At 44.6% G+C, this 20,466-nt stretch overlaps 1 protein-coding gene across 1 annotated transcript in view; it reads right to left on the minus strand.

Annotated features, from left to right (window-relative positions):
* The window catches only part of LOC130284092 (caspase-8-like), a 93,237-nt gene that overhangs the window by 64,386 nt on the left and 8,385 nt on the right, over nucleotides 1-20,466 (minus strand). The window contains exon 3 of the mRNA XM_056534091.1: nucleotides 13,024-13,129. Within this exon, the coding sequence (XP_056390066.1) occupies nucleotides 13,024-13,129 (106 nt within the window). The remainder of the gene's footprint in view (nucleotides 1-13,023; nucleotides 13,130-20,466) is intronic.

The following is a 20,466-nucleotide window of genomic DNA, read 5'->3' on the forward strand; positions in this document are numbered from 1 at the left end:
CTGGCAGTTAGTCCGAAATCGCAGCGCTGGCTGAGAACATGACGAGCTCAGCACAGCTCCTCAGTCATACAGGCGGGAGCGCTGTGCTCACACGCATACCTTGCAGGGCTCTGTACACTGAGGAAAATCGGCGCTCTGTACACTGAGGACAAGCAGGCCTCTGTACACCGAGGAAAACTGGCGCTCTGTACACTGAAGACAAGCAGGGCTCTGTACACTGAGGTATATAAATAATTGCATGAAACATTCAGGAGCCTGCAAGGGGCTCAAACCTCCCAGCATTGAACAGATATAGAAAATCCTAATTAGGAAAATATGGGGGTGCTTTAAAACATAGCTTTTAATATTAATACACTAAAATCACACCTCAAAGTATATTAGTGTATAATAATGCCCAACACCAAAATCATATTATTAACTGATACCGAGATTCATACCACTGTACGTGGTTTAGTGTATGAACAGCCACACCACACTTGTTTACTCCCTACGCGTTTCAGCCCCTATCTTGGGCATCATCAGGGGATTTACCACAAACAATATTTGTGTGGACTTATGAACGGTTCTATATATAAAGGCAGTTACTTAGTTTGAGTGGCACCCGATATATAGTGCTTTACTCAGGGGGTGTAGGTTTCCTGCAGCGGATATTGGTACATAGGACCTGTGAAAAAAACCATAGAGCCATGTAAATATACAGCATCATATCCAACACCGTTATTGTTGTGCTTTGTATCAGACTCACAGTTCCTTATAGTGTCCCGATTACCTGTAAAAGAGGCACACAATGGACAACCTATAAATAAAGGTCCAATGTTCCTGTAAGAAAAACTAGCTGAACTGCGGCTAGTACGCTACTTACAGTTAACCGCTGTTGCATCTGAACCGGAATCCCGGATGGCGCACAAACCCGCAGTGGCGGGGAGCCGTACTGTCTGACGGCTACACTGTGCTCACCGTACGGGATCCCGGCGTCTGGCGTCATATCCGGTCGACCCTGGAACTACGTCAGTGGCGACGCCCCGTAGTGACGCTAGCAGGGGGCGGGACAATATTCCGATCGCAGTGCCGTGATGTGGGGCCGGAAGTAAACAGAGGTAACTACGGCTAGCTAAATAACAACAATATCTAGTTACGGGTAACAAAATAACAGGACCATAATAATATAGTCCCTATAACTGTTACAAATCTCTCAACCATATAGTTAGCAATTTATTCCTAAATGATGGAACATAATGTCCCATATATAGTTGGTTAGGGCATATATGGATTTTATCCGAACACTATTAAGAACAGACATTAAAGGCTGTCAGACAGCTATCAGTGAACACCGGCACGGGGGCCAGGACCAGGCATCCCATTTATCAGACGGACACTGGGTACCGTGATCTTCTTTGTCAGTGACCCCATGCCCGTGAACACCGATAACACCGTCTGACCCTATCCAATATCATATTCTAAGCATTAGGTAGGACGCAGATAGGGGCTATTCCCAGAAAAAGACCTTATTATTTTTATTTTTATATATATATATATTAATATAAATGCCCCGAGGGCACCCAGATGAATATCTAAATACTGTGTCACCCCAACATTCTTAAAAATACAAAATAGAGTGATGTATTTAACTATTAGTCGCAGTGGTCCCCTCCAGGGAGGCCTATTCACTAAGGGGAATGGGAACAGATAGGGGCCTAGGGAACCTCCATTACCCTACTATATCTCTCAAACCCTATCCCTAGGCGGAGTTGACGCCCTAAAAAGGGCGGCCCCGCTCTCCAACCTCCTGCTTGGCCTGTTTTACCCCTACAACTAACGGTGACCCTTACTCAAGACCCACTAGGGTCTCCCCTAGCTACCTTACTTTCACCGAAAAAGGAGGGGACCACTGTTGTCTAGATGAAACTGGCAAAGTTCAATTAGTCATTGAGACCATTCAGGGATAGAGTGCCTAACTCATAAATCCACCTACATTCTCATTGCAGGAGGGTTTGGTCAAAGTCCCCTCCTCTAGCTGGTGGATTAATTTTTTCAAGACCAAAAAACTTGAGTTCATGTTCCCTGCCTCTATGACAGTGGTTCATGTGACGGGCTAAAGGGGTGTCTCTTTCTCTCCGTATGTCGCCCAGATGTTCCAATACTCTTTTTTTGATCTCTCTAAATGTTTTGCCCACATATCTTTTGGGGCATGGGCATACCGCTATGTAGATAACACCACGTGTATTGCAATTCATAAAATCACGGATGAGATATTTTCTGCCCGTGTGTTCATTAATGAATTCCTTCGTTCTGATCATGTTAGAGCAGGCCTTACAATGACCACATGGGTAACTACCTGGCGGTATAGGTCTTCTATTTAGCCAAGTGGTACTATTAGTAGTGTTGGGGGAGAGATGACTGTGTGTTATTAAGTCCCCAATATTTTTGCCTCTGCGATAAGTAATCTTGGAGAACTCCGGTACAATTTCCCTCAGGTCTGGGTCCATCCGAAGGACATTCCAATGTTGCCCCAAAATATCCCGCATGTATGTAGCTCCACTGTCAAATGAGGCTATGATTCTCATAGGGTTTGCTTGGTTGTCTGGTTGTTTGGGCGTTAACAAAGTCTCTCTGGGTGCCCTCAGGGCATGTTGATATGCTGTACACAAAACATGGTCGGGATAACCCCTATCTAAAAATCTACGTCTCAAATCCCTTGCCTCTTTTTGGAAGTCAGCTTTTTCAGAACAGTTCTTCCTGAGGCGCAGATAATGCCCACGCGGGATCCCCCGGGTGGCAGCTCTCCCACCTCAGGAGGCTGTTCGTAGCTGTATTTTTCCTGTGTATGGTAGTCCGTAGATACCCATCTGGTTTTTTATGGATGCAGATATCCAAAAAGGGTAATTTCATTTCATTGTACTCATAAGTAAATGCCAAACCGATAGAATTACAGTTCAGTACGAATTCTTCAAAATGTTTAATGTTGCCTTGCCATAAAATAAAAATATCATCAATGAAATGCGCCCATAAAAGGGCGCATTCACTGAATGCTTCCCTATCTCCCACAAAAACCTGAGTTGATTCCAACCAGCCCAGAGTGAGGTTTGCATAGCTGGGGGCACTAGGGCTCCCCATGGCGGTCCCTCTGAGCTGGTGGAAAAATTTGTTGTTAAACATAAAGTAGTTGTGGGTTAGCGTGAAGTAAGAAGATCATGGTACCCAGTGTCCATCTGATAAATGGGATGCCTGGTCCTGGCCCCGTGCCGGTGTTCACTGATAGCTGTCTGACAGCCTTTAATGTCTGTTCTTAATAGTGTTCGGATAAAATCCATATATGCCCTAACCAACTATATATGGGACATTATGTTCCATCATTTAGGAATAAATTGCTAACTATATGGTTGAGAGATTTGTAACAGTTATAGGGACTATATTATTATGGTCCTGTTATTTTGTTACCCGTAACTAGATATTGTTGTTATTTAGCTAGCCGTAGTTACCTCTGTTTACTTCCGGCCCCACATCACGGCACTGCGATCGGAATATTGTCCCGCCCCCTGCTAGCGTCCCTACGCCACTGACGTAGTTCCGGGGTCGACCGGATATGATGCCAGACGCCGGGATCCCGGACGGTGAGCACAGTGTAGCCGTCAGACAGTACGGCTCCCCGCCACTGCGGGTTTGTGCGCCATCCGAGATTCCGGTTCAGATGCAACAGCGGTTAACTGTAAGTAGCGTACTAGTGGCAGTTCAGCTAGTTTTTCTTACAGGAACATTGGACCTTTATTTATAGGTTGTCCATTGTGTGCCTCTTTTACAGGTAATCGGGACACTATAAGGAACTGTGAGTCTGATACAAAGCACAACAATAACGGTGTTGGATATGATGCTGTATATTTACATGGCTCTATGTGTTTTTTCACAGGTCCTATGTACCAATATCCACTGCAGGAACCCTACACCCCCTGAGTAAAGCACTATGTATCGGGTGCTACTCAAACTAAGTAACTGCCTTTATATATAGAATCATTTATAAGTCCACACAAATATTGTTTGTGGTAAATTCCCTGATGATGCCCAAGATAGGGGCTGAAACGCGTAGGGAGTAAACAAGTGTGGTGTGGCTGTTCATACACTAAACCACGTACAGTGGTATAAATCTCGGTATCAGTTAATAATATGATTTTGGTGTTGGGCATTATTATACACTAATATACTTTGAGGTGTGATTTTAGTGTATTAATATTAAAAGCTATGTTTTAAAGCACCCCCATATTTTCCTAATTAGGATTTTCTATCTCTGTACACTGAGGACATACAGGGCTCTGTACACTGAGGACAATCGGCGCTCAGCACACTGAGGACAAGCGGTGCTCTGTACTGTGAGGACAAGCAGGGCTCTGTACACTGAGGACAAGCAGGGCTCTGTGCACTGAGGACAATCAGGATTCTGTACACTGAGGACAAGCGGCGTTCTGTACATTGAGGGCATACAGGGCTCTGTACACTGAGGACAATCAGCGCTCTGTGCTGTGATGACAAACGGCTCTGTGCCGTGAGGACAAGTGGTGTTCTGTGCCGTGAGGACAAGCGGCGCTCTGTGCAGTGAGGACAAGCGGTGGTCTGTGCAGTGAGGACAAGCGGCGGTCTGTGCCAGGGCCGGATTAAGAGGATCATGGGCCTGGTGCTGAAGATTTTGATGGGCCTTTTTATCGAAATATATAAAATGAAAAAGCAACACAAAGCAATTTTGTTTAATACAAATAAAGCGCATCCGTCACGTTTTATGCACATTAAATTACCAGGATAGATGAATACTGTATATACTCGAGTATAAGCCGAGTTTTTCAGCACGATTTTTCGTGCTGAAAACACCCCCCTCGGCTTATACTCAAGTGAACTCTCCACCCGCAGTGGTCTTCAACCTGCGGACCTCCAGAGGTTTCAAAACTACAACTCCCAGCAAGCCCGGGCAGCCATCGGCTGTCCGGGCTTGCTGGGAGTTGTAGTTTTGAAACCTCCGGAGGTCCGCAGGTTGAAGACCACTGCGGCCTTCGACATCATCCAGCCCCCTCTCACCCCCTTTAGTTCTGTACAGTACTCACCTCCGCTCGGCGCTGGTCCGGTGCCGCAGGACTGTCCGGAGAGGAGGTGGTCCGGTGGGATAGTGGTTCCGGGCTGCTATCTTCACCGAGGAGGCCTCTTCTAAGCGCTTCGGGCCCGGCCCCAGAATAGTCACGTTGCCTTGACAACGACGCAGAGGTACGTTCATTGCCAACGTACTTCTGCGTCATTGTCAAGGCAACGCCTCTATTCCGGGCCGGAAGCACGGAGAAGAGACGCCCCCAGTGAAGATAGCAGCCCGGAACCACTATGCCACCGGACAGTCCTGCAGGACCGGACCAGCGCCGAGCGGAGTTGAGTACTGTACAGAACTAAAGGGGGGCGAGAGGGGGCTGGATGATGTCGAAGGCCGCAGTGGTCTTCAACCTGCGGACCTCCGGAGGTTTCAAAACTACAACTCCCAGCAAGCCCGGACAGCCGATGGCTGCCCGGGCTTGCTGGGAGTTGTAGTTTTGAAACCTCTGGAGGTCCGCAGGTTGAAGACCACTGCGGGCGGATGATGACAAGAGGATGATGAAGGGGGGGTGTGGGATGATGAAGGTGGGGGTGTGGGATGATGAAGGGGGGGTGTGGGATGATGAAGGGGGGGTGTGGGATGATGACAAGGGGATGATGAAGGGGGGGGGTGTGGGATGATTACAAGGGGATGATGAAGGGGGTGGGGATGATGACAAGGGGATGATGACAAGGGGATGATGAAGGGGGGTGGGGATGATGAAGGGGGGTTTGTGGGATGATGATGAAGGGGGGTGGGATGATGACAAGGGGATGATGAAGGGGGGGTGTGGGATGATGACAGGTGATGATGATGAGGGTCTGGATGATGACAGGCGGTGATGATGAGGGTCTGGATGATGACAGGCGGTGATGATGATGAGGATGTTAATGACGGGTCTGGATGATGACAGGGGGGGATGATGTATTTCCCACCCTAGGCTTATACTCGAGTCAATAACTTTTCCTGGGATTTTGGGTTGAAATTAGGGGTCTCGGCTTATACTCGGGTCGGCTTATACTCGAGTATATACGGTATATGTTAGTGTCCAAAAGTTGCTGAGTTGCCCACAGCAACCAATCAGATAGCTTCTTTTATCTGATGTTACTAGGAGGATGTTAAATGCTGCTGGACTGCGCTTTTCTCTGCTGTAACACACACAGGCTCTGCGTCCTATGATCCTTCTGCAGTGTAATATAATGAAGTGACTGGCCGCAAGATGGCTGCTGATTATATAGGGCTGTGACATCACAGGGGTGACTGGCTGCTGATAGGCTGCATGTGATTCAGGGTCATCCCGCCTACTTCTCTTACTGCCTTCCCAGCCCCATATACTGACATGTGGATCCGCCATTTTAGATGCCCTGGGCCCTGCACCGCAGTAAATGGAGTTCAATGAAGTGATTTGCGCAATAGAATAGCGGCGATATTCGCATTCGTTTCGAATCGTATATTTTCTGAAAATCGTAATGAATTCGGGGTCCGTCAGCTCCGATTCGCTCATCTCTAGACATAACTCTTATTTTTCTACCTACAGACTCATATAAGGGCTTGTTTTTTTTGCGTCACCAATTATACTTTGCAATGGCAAACAAACAAACAAATATTTGTGGGACAAATTTGAAAAAAAAATTCAATTTTTGGGGGCTTTCTACACAGTGCACGTTTTGCAAACAGTCCCACATTGGGGGAGATTTATCAAAACCTGTGAAGAAGAGTGGTGCAGTTGCCCATAGCAACCAATCAGATCACTTCTTTCATTTTTCAGAGGCTTTTTAAAAAATGAAAGAAGCGATCTGATTGGTTGCTATGGGCAACTGCACAACTCTTCCTCTACACTGGTTTTGATGAATCTCCCCCAGAGGGAGATTTATCAAAACCTGTCCAGAGGAAAAGTTTCTGAGTTGCCCATAGCAACCAATCAGATCACTTCCTTCATTTTTTAGAGGCTTTTTCAAAAATGAAAGAAGCGATCTGATTGGTTGCTATGGGCAACTGCACCACTACTCTACACAGGTTTTGATAAGTCTGTCCCATTAGCTTTATTCTGTAGCTCCATACGATTAGAACAATACCCAAATTGGGCCATTGACCATGCAGATTACTCAACATTATAAGCGGCGATACCACTTTTTTTTTTTTTTTTGGATAACATTTTTTTATTTGAAAAATTAGAAAAGGGAGGTGATTCAACTTTTATTAGGGAAAGGGTTAATTAAATTTTATTATTACTTTTTTTTTCGCAGGGAGGGGTCAAGCACACCTGTCTATAACTTCTAGGCCAATCTGTCTATAATAGCTGTGCTATTATAAGCAGATATGCCATTCAGGAGCATAAAAAAGCTAGGTGAGAACTTATCACCTACCTTTTCCGTGCTCCTGAATGCCATTGCTGCTTATAGCCTATAAGGATAACTTACTATAAATTATAGGCAAATCTGTCTATATTAGCTTAACTAATATAAGCAGAAATGGCACTAAGGAGCACAGAAAAGCTGGGTGAAAATGTCTTGCCTAGCTTTTTCATGCTTCTGAATGGCATATCTGCTTATAATAGCTAAGTTATTATAGATTTACATATAGCCTTTAGTCAAATATGTCTATAATAGCTGAGCTACGATAAGCAGACATGCCATTCAGGTACACAGAAAAGCTAGGTGACAATTTCTCACCTAGTTTTCTAGAATGGCATGTCTGCCTCTAATAACTGAGCTTTTATAAGCAGGCAATGCCATTCAGGAGCATGGAAAAGCTAGGTGAGAAATTGTCACCTAGCTTTTCTATGTACCTGAATATCAAGTCAGTTCATGACTGGTGGTGGTACCTTTTTGGGGGACTTCAGAGGCAGACAACAATGACCGCCGGTGGGACCTCAGCCGCTGTTACACAGTAACATTTTTTGACGGGCGTGGGCCAGGCAGGAAAGCAGCACATACCATCCTCTTTCTGACAGGGGGGAGGAGAGTCCTATGATACCGTGACATGAGTCCCGCTGGTCAGGTTACCCAGCCCATGTGACCACCCAGGCAGGGGCCGACTGACAACACTCAGGGCCCTCGGACCAAATAAAGCAAGGGCCCCCTGTGAGGCTCCACCCATGGCCACACCTCTGCCACGCCCCTATCCCATCCAAATCCCTCCTAATGCCCCAACGTATACACAAAATAAAAGAAAATATATAACAAGTTAACATAGGTAAGATAATTTTACATGACCAAGAATACCAGTATACAAGGAGGAAATATATACCATCACACAATAATACCAGTATACAAGGAGGAAATATATACCATCACACAATAATGCCAGTATACAAGGAGGAAATATATACCATCACACAATAAAACCAATATACAAGCAGGAAATATATACCATCACACAATAATACCAGTATACAAGGAGGAAATATATACCATCACACAATAATTCCAGTATACAAGGAGGAAATATATACCATCACACAATAATACCAGTGACGGAATATACCCGGACCCCAGTGACGGTATATACCCGGACCCCAGTGACGGTATATACCCGGACCCCAGTGACGGTATATACCCGGACCCCAGTGACGGTATATACCCAGACCCCAGTGACGGTATATACCCGGACCCCAGTGACGGTATATACCCGGACCCCAGTGACAGTATATGCCCGGATGCCAGTGACAGTATATACCCGGACCCCAGTGACAGTATATACCCGGCCCCCTTGACAGTATATACCCGGACCCCAGTGACAGTATATACCTGGACCCCAGTGACAGTATATACCCGGACCCCGGTGACGGTATATACCCGGACCCCAGTGGCGGTATATACCCGGACCCTAGTGACAGTATATGCCCCTACCCATCAGGACTATCCACTATGTGGGGCAGAAGAGCAGGCGGTGCCCTGGGGAGAGTACACTGTATCACTCGGTACACTGGTATATAGGGTACACTGGTATATAGGGTACACTGGTATACTGGGTACACTGGATCACTGGATACACTGGCATATTGGGTACACTGGGTACACTGTATCCATGGGTACACTGGTATATTGGGTGCACTGGTATATTGGGTACACTGTATCACTGGGTACACTGGTATATTGGGTACACTATCACTGGGTACACTGGTATATTGAGTACACTGGATCACTGGGTACACTGGTATATTGGGTACACTAGATCAATGGGTACACTGGTAAATTGGGTACACTGGATCACTGGGTACACTGGTATATTGGGTACACTGGTATATTGGGTACACTGTATCACTGGATACACTGGTATATTGGGTACACTGTATCACTGGGTACACTGGTATATTGGGTACACTGGTATATTGGGTACACTGTATCACTGGATACACTGGTATATTGGGTACACTGGTATATTGGGTACACTGTATCACTGGATACACTGGTATATTGGGTACACTGGATCACTGGGTACACTGGTATATTGGGTACACTGTATCACTGGGTACCCTGGTATATTGGGTACACAGGTATATTGGGAACACTGTTATACTGGGTACACTGGTATATTGGGTACACTGGTATATTGGGTATACTGGATCACTGGGTACACTGGTATATTGGGTACACTGGTATATTGGGTACACTGGTATATTGGGTACACTGGATCACTGGGTACACTGGTATATTGGGTACACTGGATCACTGGGTACACTGGTATACTGGGTATACTGGATCACTGGGTACACTGGTATATTGGGTACACTGGTATAATGGGTACACTGTATCACTGGGTACACTGGTATATTGGGTACGCTGTATCACTGGGTACACTGTATCACTGGGTACACTGGTATATTGGGTACACTGGTATATTGGGTATACTGGATCACTGGGTACACTGGTATATAGGGTACACTGGTATATTGGGTACACTGGTATATTGGGTACACTGGATCACTGGGTACACTGGTATATTGGGTACACTGGTATATTGGGTACACTGGTATATTGGGTACACTGGAATATTGGATACACTGGATCACTGGGTACACTGGTATATTGGGTACACTGGTATATTGGGTACACTGGAATATTGGATACACTGGATCACTGGGTACACTGGTATATTGGATACACTGGTTCACTGGGTACACTGGTATATTGGATACACTGGATCACTGGGTACACTGGTATATTGGGTATACTGGATCACTGGGTACACTGGTATATTGGGTACACTGGTATATTGGGTGCACTGGTATATTGGATACACTGGATCACTGGGTACACTGGTATATTGGGTATACTGGATCAATGGGTACACTGGTATATTGGAAACACTGAGATATAATATAGATATTAGATACATAGATAGATAAGTGTTTCCTAACCTGGGTGCCTCCAGCTGTTGATAAACTATAACTTTCAGCATGCCTGGACAGCCAAACGCATGCTGGGAGTTATAGTTTTGCAACAGCTGGAGGCACCATGGTCAGGAAACACTGAGATATAAGATAGACATAAGATAGAGATAGATAGATAGATAGATAGATAGATATGAGATAGATAGATAGATAGATAGATAGATAGAAATGAGATAGATAGATATGAGATAGATAGATAGATAGATGGATAGATAGATAGATATGAGATAGATAGATATGAGATAGATAGATATGAGATAGATAGATATGAGATAGATAGATAGATAGATAGATATGAGATAGATATGAGATAGATAAATAGATAGATAGATATGAGATAGATAGATAGATATGAGATAGGTAGATAGAAAGATATGAGATGGACAGGAGATAGATAGATAGATAGATATGAGATAGACAGATAGGAGATAGATAGATAGATAGATAGATAGATAGATAGAAAGATATGAGATAGCTAGATATGAGATTAGATAGATAAAGTGTTGCAAAACTACAACTCCCAGCATGTCTGGACAGCCAAAGGCATGCTGGGAGGTATAGTTTTGCAACAGCTGGAGGCACCATGGTCAGGAAACACTGAGATATAAGATAGAAATAAGATAGATATGAGATAGATAGATAGATAGATAGATAGATATGAGATAGATAGCTGATAGATAGATAGATAGATAGATAGATATGAGATAGATAGATACATATGAGATTGATAGATAGATATGAGATAGGTAGATGAGATAGATATGAGATGAGATAGATATGAGACAGATAGATATGAGATAGATAGATAGATAGATATGAGATAGTTAGATATGAGACAGATATATATGAGATAGATAGATAGATAGATATGTGATAGATAGATATGAGATAGATGAGATAGATATGAGACAGATAGATATGAGATAGATAGATAGATATGAGACAGTTAGATAGGAGACAGATATATATGAGATAGATAGATAGATAGATATGTGATAGATAGATAGATAGATAGATATGAGATAGATGAGATAGATATGAGACAGATAGATATGAGATAGATAGATATGAGACAGATATATATGAGATAGATAGATATGAGATAGATAGATATGAGATAGATAGATAGATAGATAGATAGATAGATAGATATGAGATAGATAGATAGATATGAGACAGATAGATATGAGATAGATAGATATGAGACAGATAGATATGAGATAGATATGAGATAGATAGATATGAGATAGAGAGATATGAGATAGATAGATATGAGATAGATATGAGACAGATAGATATGAGATAGATAGATATGAGATAGATATGAGACAGATAGATATGAGATAGAGAGATATGAGATAGAGAGATAGATAGATATGAGATAGCAAGATATGAGATTAGATAGATAAAGTGTTGCAAAACTACAACTCAAAGCATGTCTGGACAGCCAAAGGCATGCTGGGAGTTGTAGTTTTAAAACTGCTGGAGGCACCCTGGTCAGGAAACATTAAGAAATTGCCCATGTAACTCCCACTGACCTCCCAAACAGCAATTTGCCCCTCAACCTTTTCCTCCCAGAAAATTACCTTTTGTATGGGGGGCCACAGCGGTGGGCAGGGGAAGTCTTCCTGTTCCCCTTCAGCGCGGGCGGGTGCTGTAGTCAGCAATGGAGCAGGAAGCAAAGCACCTGCCTGCTCCAATAGGGCTGCAGCCGGCACACAGAGGAGTGTGGGGGGAGGAGCATCCCTCTGCTCTCTTCCCAGAGATGCATTGCGGCCACGGCCCCTTCACTCATCTTAAAGGGCTGAAGGATAACTATTTAAAAAAGAAAAAGAAAAAAGTGCTGCAGCGGCCTGCAGTGACCCAGTGCCGTAAGTAAGAAGCAGGGCCGGCCTGGGACAGTGCAGGGCCGGCCCTCTTTTTCTGTTATCATATTTATCGTGGGCACCGGGCGGCCTATGCGGGCCGCCTGTGCAGGACGCTGGGCCTATTTTCATGTAGGGGCCTGGAGCGGCAGCTCCATCCGCCCCTACGTTAATCCGGCCCTGGTCTGTGCACTGAGGACAAGCAGGGCTCTACACTGAGGACAAGTAGGGATCTGTGCACTCAGAATGAGCAGGGCTCTGCAAATGCGCCCCCCCCCCCCCTGGCAAAGTGAGGCTGGAAGCAGTCACCCCAGCAGGCTTCAGTGATGTAGCACCTGCTGGGGCACGTCCACATCATATGCTGGCAGCTCACACTATATGAGAAAGAAGAGAAGTAAAATAAATAGCTTTTTAAAGATTTTTTTTTTGGCAGTGGGGAGGGGGGGGTGTTAGGGAACATTGCCTCAGTTAGTTTAGAAAAGTTTATTTAGTGACAGGTACTCTTTAAGTATGGTGGTCAGTGTAGGCTCACCAAAGCAGACAAGAGCCTATGTTATATATAATCTTTGTATCAGCCCTCCTGTACCAGATGTCATTGTCACAGACACATATAGGTATATATGGAATTGGGTAAAGAAAAGCTTCAATAATCCAAATGATCTTACCGCTTCATTTAGTTTACAAGTGTACTTAATTTCATCATCCAACAGAAATATAATTCTCTCAGTTTCTCCAGTGCATAAACTTACGGAGATCTCATAAAGAAGGGACCTGTGGGAAATAGGTGGAAAATAACTACTTTGCAATATAAGGAGGGTACATTTACATATACAGGATATGCTGCATACTTTTGCTGCATAATTTTTGTTGCTGATTTTGCTACCCATTGAAGTTAATGGGTAGCAAAATCAGATGCACAAGATATGCACCACAAATATGCAGCAGATCCTGCATGTGTGAGCATACCTTACTCTTCTTAAAATTACAGCATAAGCAAGATGATAACCCTTCATCTCATATATTTTGCACATGAATGTACCATACACAAGCATCTATTAGGACATATAAGGAACAGCCAGGAACTAGGAAAAAGTAAAGAGGGCACAATGATTGGTACTGATTGTGGTGCTTAAAGAGGTATTCCGCTGCTTTGCATTGGGAACAAACTGTTCCTAATGCTGTAGTTGGCGCCAGGGAGCTTGTGATGTCATAGCCCTGCCCCTCATGACATCACACCCCGCCCCCTCAATGCAAGTCTATGGGAGAGGGCATGACAGCTGTCACACCCCCTCCCATAGACTTGCATTGAGGGGGCGGGTGTGACATCATGAGGGGGGCGTAGCTATGATGTCACGAGCTCCCGGCGCCGGCTCCAGCGTTCAGAACAGTTTGTTCCAAACGCTGAGCAGTGGAGTACCCCTTTAAATGGTCAGGACATAGCTATTGAGTCCATACAATCACTGTGGCATATACAGTATGTATCCCACAGTATAGGAAATACTTCCCACTGAGATGTATATGATGTATATTATTTTGCAACATGGGGTTAAATCTATAAAACCTTGTTGTCTGGATCAGCTTGTTATCCCATATCCTTTGGATAGCTTGGAAAAGCCCTTTAATTAACTTCTTCATGACCCAGTGAATATTGATTTCTAAATAACTTTCTGACATTCTAAACCGCATAACTTTTTATTGTTCCTCTGACAAAGATGAATTAGGGCTTATTATTTTGTGAGACAAGTTGTACTTTACATTGGAGCACTTTATTTTATCATATAATGTATTATAAAGCTAGAAAAAAATATATGTAGAGCAAACTATAAAAAAAAAAATAATAATAATGGAATTGCACAATTTTGTGGGACAAAATTTTTTGGGATAGTCACAATATGGTAAATCAAACATCTAAATGTTATTCGGTGGATCAGTATCATTCCAATTAGAGATGAGCGAACTTACAGTAAATTCGATTCGTCACGAGCTTCTCGGCTCGGCAGTTGATGACTTTTCCTGCATAAATTAGTTCAGCTTTCAGGTGCTCCCGTGAGCTGGAAAAGGTGGATACTCTTTCCTAGGACTGTATCCACCTTTTCCTGCCCACCAGAGCACCGGAAAGCTGAACTAATTTATGCAGGATAAGTCATCAACTGCCGAGCTGAGAAGTTCGTGACGAATCGAATTTACAGTAAGTCCGCTCTTCTCTAATTCCAATTATACCAAACTTGGCTAGTTTTTGTTTAGTTTTATAGGTAAAAAAAATTTTAAAACTTGTAAAAGAAAAAAAGTTCATTGTCGTACTCTGACCCCTATAATTTTTTTTTTCCACCTATGGAGCTGTGTTAGGCAGAGGTGGACTGAAAACACTCAGGGCCCCCGAACCTCTGTCCCACTCCTAAAATTTACACAATCCATGGTGTACCAGTATGTCAAGAGTTGGGGAGGCGTTAACATATCTCTGGCGTTTTGGAATGAGGGATGGAATGAATGGTAATACATGGAGGTAATAAAATTGATCTTTACAACATCACAGTGCAAGGTGACCAGGGCCGGATCATCATTGGCGCTCATGGAGCGCCTGCTCCGGGCCTGTGCCCGCGGGGGGCCCCCATCACATTCGGGACATCCCTGTGTACCAAAAAATCTTTTCAGGACTCAAGGATGTCCCTGTTACCTCTCCGCGGCCCCGCATTAACTTTAAAAACGGGAGGTAGCGCAGGCAGGGACGTCACTGACGTCCCATGCGTGCACCCATAGGAGAAGAGAAGAGCGGAGCAGTGAGGAGGACGCGCGTATGGTAAGTTGAACGTCATCTTCAGTGCTGCAACCACCCCTCCTCCAGTCCCGCGACCTACTGCTATGGCCCATAGGCCATAGCAGTAGATCGTGACCCCGGACCGGAGGAGCGGTGGTCGGAACACTAAAGTGGGGCAGTACACAGGCATACAGCCTCCAGCCGTACACTGTAAATGGCTGAAGGCTATATGTCTATGGGGAACTATACTGTATCTAATGTGGGGGAACTGTACTGCACCTAATGTGGGGGAACTGTACTGCCAACCTAATGTGTGGGGAACTGTACTGCCAACCTAATGTGGGGGAACTATAATGCACCTAATGTGGGGGAACTATACTGCACCAAATGTGGGGGAACTATACTGCCAACCTAATCTGGGGGTGGGGTTGGTGAAGAAAAGTGTAGTGGAGAAGCACCAGGAGTGCTGAAGTGAGGTTGTTTGGGGGGGTGGGGTGCGAATATCACCACGATTCTATCCATTAAACTCCATTTTACAGCGTTCCAGGACACCTAAAATGGCGGATCCACATGTCATTACATGGGGCAGGGGATGCTGGGAAGGCAGGAATGTGAGGTGGGAAGCGAGGTAGGCGTGATGACCCTGAATCACATGTGGGATGCAGCCTATCAGCATTCACTGACCACTGTGATGTCACAGCCCTATATAATCGGCAGCCATTTTGCGGCTGCTTATTTCATGCCATACACTGCAGACATAGGACGGATTGCGTGTCTGTGTGTGTTACACAGAGATGCTGAATTGATTGTACCACAGAGTTCCACTGCCAACTGCTAGTCACATCAGCGTTGCGGACAGAGAGAAGTGCAGTGTTTGTTCTCACTGAGAAGGATTTTTACAACAGCCATTGAGCTCCCAGTCACTTCATTCAGCATTTTATCAGGAGGGGCAGATAGCTTTTCGTAGCCTCATATATATCAAGAAGCTGCATGAACTTTAGGAACCTTATAACAGGAGGCAGGAATGATTTTTCTGCCCAATTCCATGTATTTTTTTCAACAAGAAATCATCTGCTGCTTATGCTAGTCTGTAGACGGTATAAAAACCAGTTCACACAATTTTTAACACTCTGTGACAGAGTGCAATTTAGGGTTTAATCCCTTTTTTTGTGGTGCTGCACTGTTGTGTCCTGCTGCTGTGCAAAAATAAATTTTTTCAGCAGACTGTAGTGTATTTGTCTGCCCTCATACATGCATACCACATATCTACATCAAAGCAGTCTACTATTTTGTATCTGTAAATCTGTAACAAGTCTAGATATTGGGAAAGTCCTGGCAAAAGTAATCACCGGCTGGTGTTTTACGAAAATACGTTTTCCAAGTGTACTGTAGCGCATTTTTCTGCCCTCATAAGTGCAAACCACATACCTACATCTAAGTAGTGCACTTTTTTGTACCTGTTAATCTGTAAAAAGCCTACATACAGTGAAAGGCCATGGAAAACTAATTACTGGCTGTTGTTTCATAAAAATATGTTTTTCAAGTGTACTGTAGCACATTTTTTTGCCGTTATACGTGCATACCGCATACGTACATCTAAGTAGTGTACCATTTTGTACCTGTTAATCTGTCAAGGGCCTACATACTGTAAAAGTCCAAGCACTAGTACTCACCGGCTGGTGTTTTACAAAAATACAGAGTTTTTAATGCGTATTGTAGCACGTTTTTCTACCCTCATAAGTGCATACCGCATATGTACATCTAAGTAATGTACTATTTTGTACTTGTTAATCTGTCAAGGGCTTAGATACTGTGAAAGGACAGCCAATAGTACACACCTGCTTCTGTTCTAGGCAAAAACTGTTTTAAGTGTAGTGAAGCGTATTGTACTCCCCTCATATACGCAATAAGTATGTCAGGAAAAGTCTTGCCAGGACGTACACAGAGGAGTGGCAGAGGCCTAAATTCATCAGGCGCAGCTATAGGTCCCAACAGAGTAGGGGTGTGTGCCAGCAGGAGTCGCAGCGAGAGGTCTGAGCTCCCAGTGTCAGTTAGCAGTCGTGTTGCGACCAGCAACCCAGCAGCCGTGATTGATCGGTTCCCTCGGTCATTAACTTCATTTCAAGTGACATTCGACACCCCCAGTCAACAGTCGGTGGGTTCCTCACACTCAACCCTCAGTTGGCATGGTCCTCATGCTGCTGCTGCCACCTCCAGTCTCTGCCATTGTGCTGCTCTATGGTCTCCTCATGCTATTGCTACCACCTCCACGCTCTGTCATTGTGCAACCAAATGGTCTCCTCATGCTGATGCTGCCACCTCCAGGCTCTCTAATTGTGCTGCTCTATGGTCTCCTCATGCTGATGCTACCACCTTTAGGCTCTCTCATTGTGTTGCCATGGATACTGCAAAACATAATTAAGGTGCTGGTCCCCAGTTTCAGAAATTCCTTTCATTAGGGTCACTTTCAGAACTCCTGATGCCACCTCCAGGCTGTGCCATTCAGCCACTATATGGTATCCTCATGCTTCAGCCACCTCCAGGCTGTGCCATTCAGACACTATATGGTCTCCATATATTGACTGTATATTGTTGGAAACATGTGGCTATCCTTGAGTTACTCTCCCAGCATTATTGCCATGTTGATACCAGACCAGTAATAAAAGGAATATTGCCAAGGACTAGCAGAAACAGGGAACTGTGGATACTGACCACCAGCTGTTGGAATTGACTGACTATCCCAGGTGGTGGATTTACCATTTTGAAATTTCTCAGTTCCAGTAGGCTTCAAGGCGTTCATTCTTTGTTGTGGTTCTTCAGTTGCAGAATTAAGTTGTATCATGTTTTCCTGTTCCTCCGATGAGCTAATGTCACTGGAACACCCAATACTCATATTGTCATCTAACAAAGGATCCTTTTCTTCAGAGAACGTATCTATCATTTTATTATTTTGAATGTCAGGTGGTATTCTGGACAATTTTTGTGAAGCACTGGGGTCTCGTCATGCTTCAGCCAACTCCAGGCTGTGCCATTCAGACACTATATGGTCTCCTCCTACTGATGCCACCTCCAGGCTCTGTCATTGTGCTGACATGTGACATGGGACTCCTTGTTAGATTAGGTCCTGGGCCACTTAAACTTGGGAGTTAAAAGTTCCATTTCTTAATCCTCATTTTCAAAATCTAAGATTTCTATTTAAAATTCTTGTATTTCAATGGTCTCCTCATGCTTAAGCCACCTTCAGTCTGTGCCATTCAGACACTACATGGGCTCCTTATGCTTTCCCCACCTCGAGGCTGTGTAATTCAGCCAATATATTGTTTTCTGATGCTACTGGGACCGGGATATTAACTCCCAATATGTTCCGGTAGCACTAGCTAACATAAATGCTTAATAGAAATTTCAACATTGATCTTTCAATGTAAGGGGTTATGAAACCCTCTTGGGTACTACTGATGCCTGCTCCTGACTTCAGGAACTACTTGGCTTATTGATGCTTCTGGGCTTGGGCCTTAAATCTTTGGATGTTTTGCACTAGCTTACATACATGCTTAATTGAGATTTCAACATTGATCTTTCAATCTTAGGGGTTATGAAATCCACTTGTGTACTGCTGATGCCTTTTCCTGACTGTGTCTTTCAGGAACTACTTGGCTTACTGATGCTTCTGGGCTTGGGCCCTAACATGCACCTTCAATAGAGATTTCAACATTCACCTTTTAATTTTAGGGGTTGTGAACCCCTCTTGTGTACTCATGCTGATTCCTGCTCCACTCTGTCAGCCCGTTGGTCCTGTGACAATGTGCGCCTCCGCCTCCTCATCCTCCATTGTGTCCTCAGCCTCCACTGCTCGGACAAGTCTCAGTGGCCCTTTAGTATACCATGTGTGCAGGGCACGGCGGTGTCACGCTGTTCTTCCCATGGTTTGCCTTGGCAAAAAGTGTTAGAAACAATGGCTGGTCAGGGCAATGGAGATGTTGCGCTTACATCTCACGGCCACATGAGCCCTGCGGGGGCTTGTTGAATTTGGCCCTTTGTACCCACACTTGGGAGTTAAAAGTTCAATTTCAAAATCATTGATTTAAATTTCAAAATCTTACATTTAAATTAAAAAAAATCATACATTTCAATGGTCTCCTCATGCTTCAGCCAACTCCAGGCTGTGTCATTCAGGCAATATATGGTTTACTGATGCTGCTGCTGGGCCTGGGCCTGGGAATAAAAATTTTGTTATGGAAGGTAGCATCAGCTATCCAAAATCTTCATTTTAAATTTCAAAAATTCTTGTGCTTTTTCTTGGGGATTGTGAAGCCCTGGTGTGTACTCATGCTTCAGCCAACTCCAGGCTGTGTAATTCAGGCAAAATATGGTTTACTGATACCGCTGCTGGGCCTGGGTCTGGGAATAAAAATTTTGTTATGGTAGGTAGCACTAGCTATCCGAACTCTTCTGGTTTAAATTTCTGCATTCATCTTTTAATCTGAGGGATTGTGAAGGCCTAGTGTCTACTCATGCTGCTGCCAACTCCTGGCTGTGCTATTCAGCCACTATATGGTCTCCTCATGCTGCCAACACCTCCACGCTGTGTCATTCAGCCACTATATGGTGTCCTCAGGCTGCCAACACCTCCATGCTGTGTCATTCATCCACTATATGGTCTCCTCATGCTGCCAACACCTCCACGCTATGTCATTCAGCCACTATGTGGTCTCCTCATGCTACCAACACCTCCACGCTGTGTCACTCAGCCCCTATATGGTCTCCTCATGCTGCCAACACCTCCACGCTGTGTCATTCAGCCACTATATGGTGTCCTCATGCTTCAGCCTCATCCAAGCTTTGTCATTCAGCCACTATATGGTGTCCTCATGTTGCCAACACCTCCACGCTGTGTCATTCAGCCACTATATGGTGTCCTCATGCTGCCAACCACTCCACGCTGTGTCATTCAGCCACTATATGGTCTCCTCCTGCTGCCAACACCTCCATGCTGTGTCATTCAGCCACTATATGGTCTCCTCAAGTTGCCAACACCTCCACACTGTGTCATTCAGCCACTATAAGGTGTCCTCATGCTTCAGCCTCACCCAAGCTGTGGGATTCAGCCACTATATGGTCTCCTCATGCTGCCAACACCTCCAAGCTGTGTCATTCAGCCACTATATGGTCTCCTCATGCTGCCACCACCTCCACGCTGTGTCATTTAGCCACTATATGGTCTCCTCATACTGATGCCACCTCCAGGCTCTGTCATTGTGCCACTGTCCAGTGATTCTAAAAGCGATGCCGGTAATCCGTATGTTATTCTGAATAACAGTATTATTTCACTACCCCAGCACACTCCATATGCGTG

This window comes from Hyla sarda, chromosome 8 (genome assembly GCF_029499605.1).
Source record: "Hyla sarda isolate aHylSar1 chromosome 8, aHylSar1.hap1, whole genome shotgun sequence".
NCBI classification, from domain to species: domain Eukaryota; kingdom Metazoa; phylum Chordata; class Amphibia; order Anura; family Hylidae; genus Hyla; species Hyla sarda.